At 45.5% G+C, this 1,755-nt stretch overlaps 1 protein-coding gene across 1 annotated transcript in view; it reads left to right on the top strand.

The window, feature by feature from the left end:
* The first annotated feature begins 6 nt into the window (after positions 1-6).
* The window catches only part of LOC111673800 (microtubule-associated serine/threonine-protein kinase 1-like), a 43,901-nt gene continuing 42,152 nt past the window's right edge, over positions 7-1,755 (top strand). Inside the window, exon 1 of the mRNA XM_087170027.1 lies at positions 7-361. Within this exon, the coding sequence (XP_087026153.1) occupies positions 209-361 (153 nt within the window). The 5' untranslated portion in view covers positions 7-208. The remainder of the gene's footprint in view (positions 362-1,755) is intronic.

The following is a 1,755-nucleotide window of genomic DNA, read 5'->3' as shown; positions in this document are numbered from 1 at the left end:
CCTTTTCTAAGAGACACTGCTTCAATCAGACAGGATGGGACCGTTCGACATGTGTGTATTACCGCGGGCTTCTTCGACGTGACACCGGGCTCCCTGTCGGAGAGTGCGCCTCTTTGGCTCCGGGTGCGCCAGGACACCGCTGCCGCTGCCGCTGCCGCTGCCGCTGCCGCTGCCGCTGCAGTTTGGGTGTGAGGTGGAGCGCCGGTGGATGCCGCAGCCCTGCCGGGTCACAACGCAGATCAGTGAGGGGTCAACAGATTGTTTTAGTGAGGGGAATTCCCCCGCCAGGAGCCCCCTCCCTCCCTCCCTCCCTCCCTCCGCCATGGATGACTCGGGGATAATACGACGCCGGAGGCTGCAGGTGAGGGTGGCCGCACAGCTCATCACCATCCTGTGCTGATCCACACTAACACGTCTTTCTTATGGGTTGAGGCCACACAGTCAGACATGTCTTTACACTGAGGGTTCAGGCTTCATTATGTCTGATGACAAGTTCCTCGAAACCTCCTGTATATAATCAATGTACATACAGGCCTCAGCACGTTACATTACAGTTTAATTCAGCCTCTCAAGCCTTCATGGCCACTTATCATCTCCTATACTTTCACTTAAAACCGATGGCAGCGGTCCAGTCTATAGAATATAGCAATGTTACACATTGACTTGCAACTAAAGATTATTTTCTCAAATAACCAGCCGGATCTTTGGTCTGTAAAACATCATGAAACAGTGAAAAATGAGCATCAACATTTCCCCAGAGCCAAAGGTGATGTCTTCAGATTGCATGTCTTAATTCGACCAACAGTCCAGAAGCCAGAGAGGTTCAGCTCACTGTCCGAGGCTGGGAGAAAGTGGCAGGTCACCACATTACAGGAACTGATAGGTTAAATGTTTGGCATTTTTTTTCTACATTATTTCTTATATTCACCTTTTTAAAGGCTTCATGAATATCACATAATACCCAAGTGTTTTATATCACAGTTATCAGCCCCTCACTGTGCAGAGATCATTTTGGCCCAAATGCTAAAAATTCTTCCAAAATCTTGTGAAAACAAACCTTTACTTTTGTGGATTGTGGATTGTTTTCGGTGATTCAAATTTGTTCACCAACATCTATAGGTTCATAAAAATAGAGCAATGTATGAGTAAAATAGTAGATAAATGGATAATAAAAGCCTAGAATGAAGTTTTGTAACATCACAGAGTCGTAGTGTAAGTAAGTTATGAGTCACGTGTGAATATGTAAGAGAAAAGTGGAGAGTCGACAGATTCTAACAACATTCAAACCATATCTCTACGCTGTGTTATCACTAAGATATTAATAGAAACATCCATCGAATCAGAGGGGTTAGAGTAATTGCCCATTCATTTCCAGGCTGTTCCACTAATTGATTAATTGACAAATAGTTTTCAGATCTATCAGTATTTCTGTCACTGACAAGACGGCGCTGGTATCTCTCTGTGTTTGCTTCAGGTGGTGAGATTATCACAGCAACATGACCCCGCTGTGCTTATAGTCCTGTACCTGTAACATTCAGACTCGATTGGCTCGTGATGTTCACGTATCGTCACCATGACGATCCTTCCAGGATCATCACCTGGTTTATTCTGTGGTGGCTTCCTATAGGCTCTCTATGACCGAACGTTAGTAATGAATAGTCAGTCATGCGTACTGATATGACGTGTTCAAATGACTGTGTTCATCCATTATGAAGCAGCCTGCTTAACCACGGGTCATACACCCCCCACCCCCCC

This window comes from Seriola lalandi, unplaced genomic scaffold, assembly GCF_002814215.2.
Source record: "Seriola lalandi dorsalis isolate HSWRI2012SDOR001 ecotype SW California unplaced genomic scaffold, Sedor1 jcf7180002054926, whole genome shotgun sequence".
In the NCBI taxonomy this organism is placed as follows: domain Eukaryota; kingdom Metazoa; phylum Chordata; class Actinopteri; order Carangiformes; family Carangidae; genus Seriola; species Seriola lalandi.
This window is presented reverse-complemented; position numbering and strand designations above follow the sequence as displayed.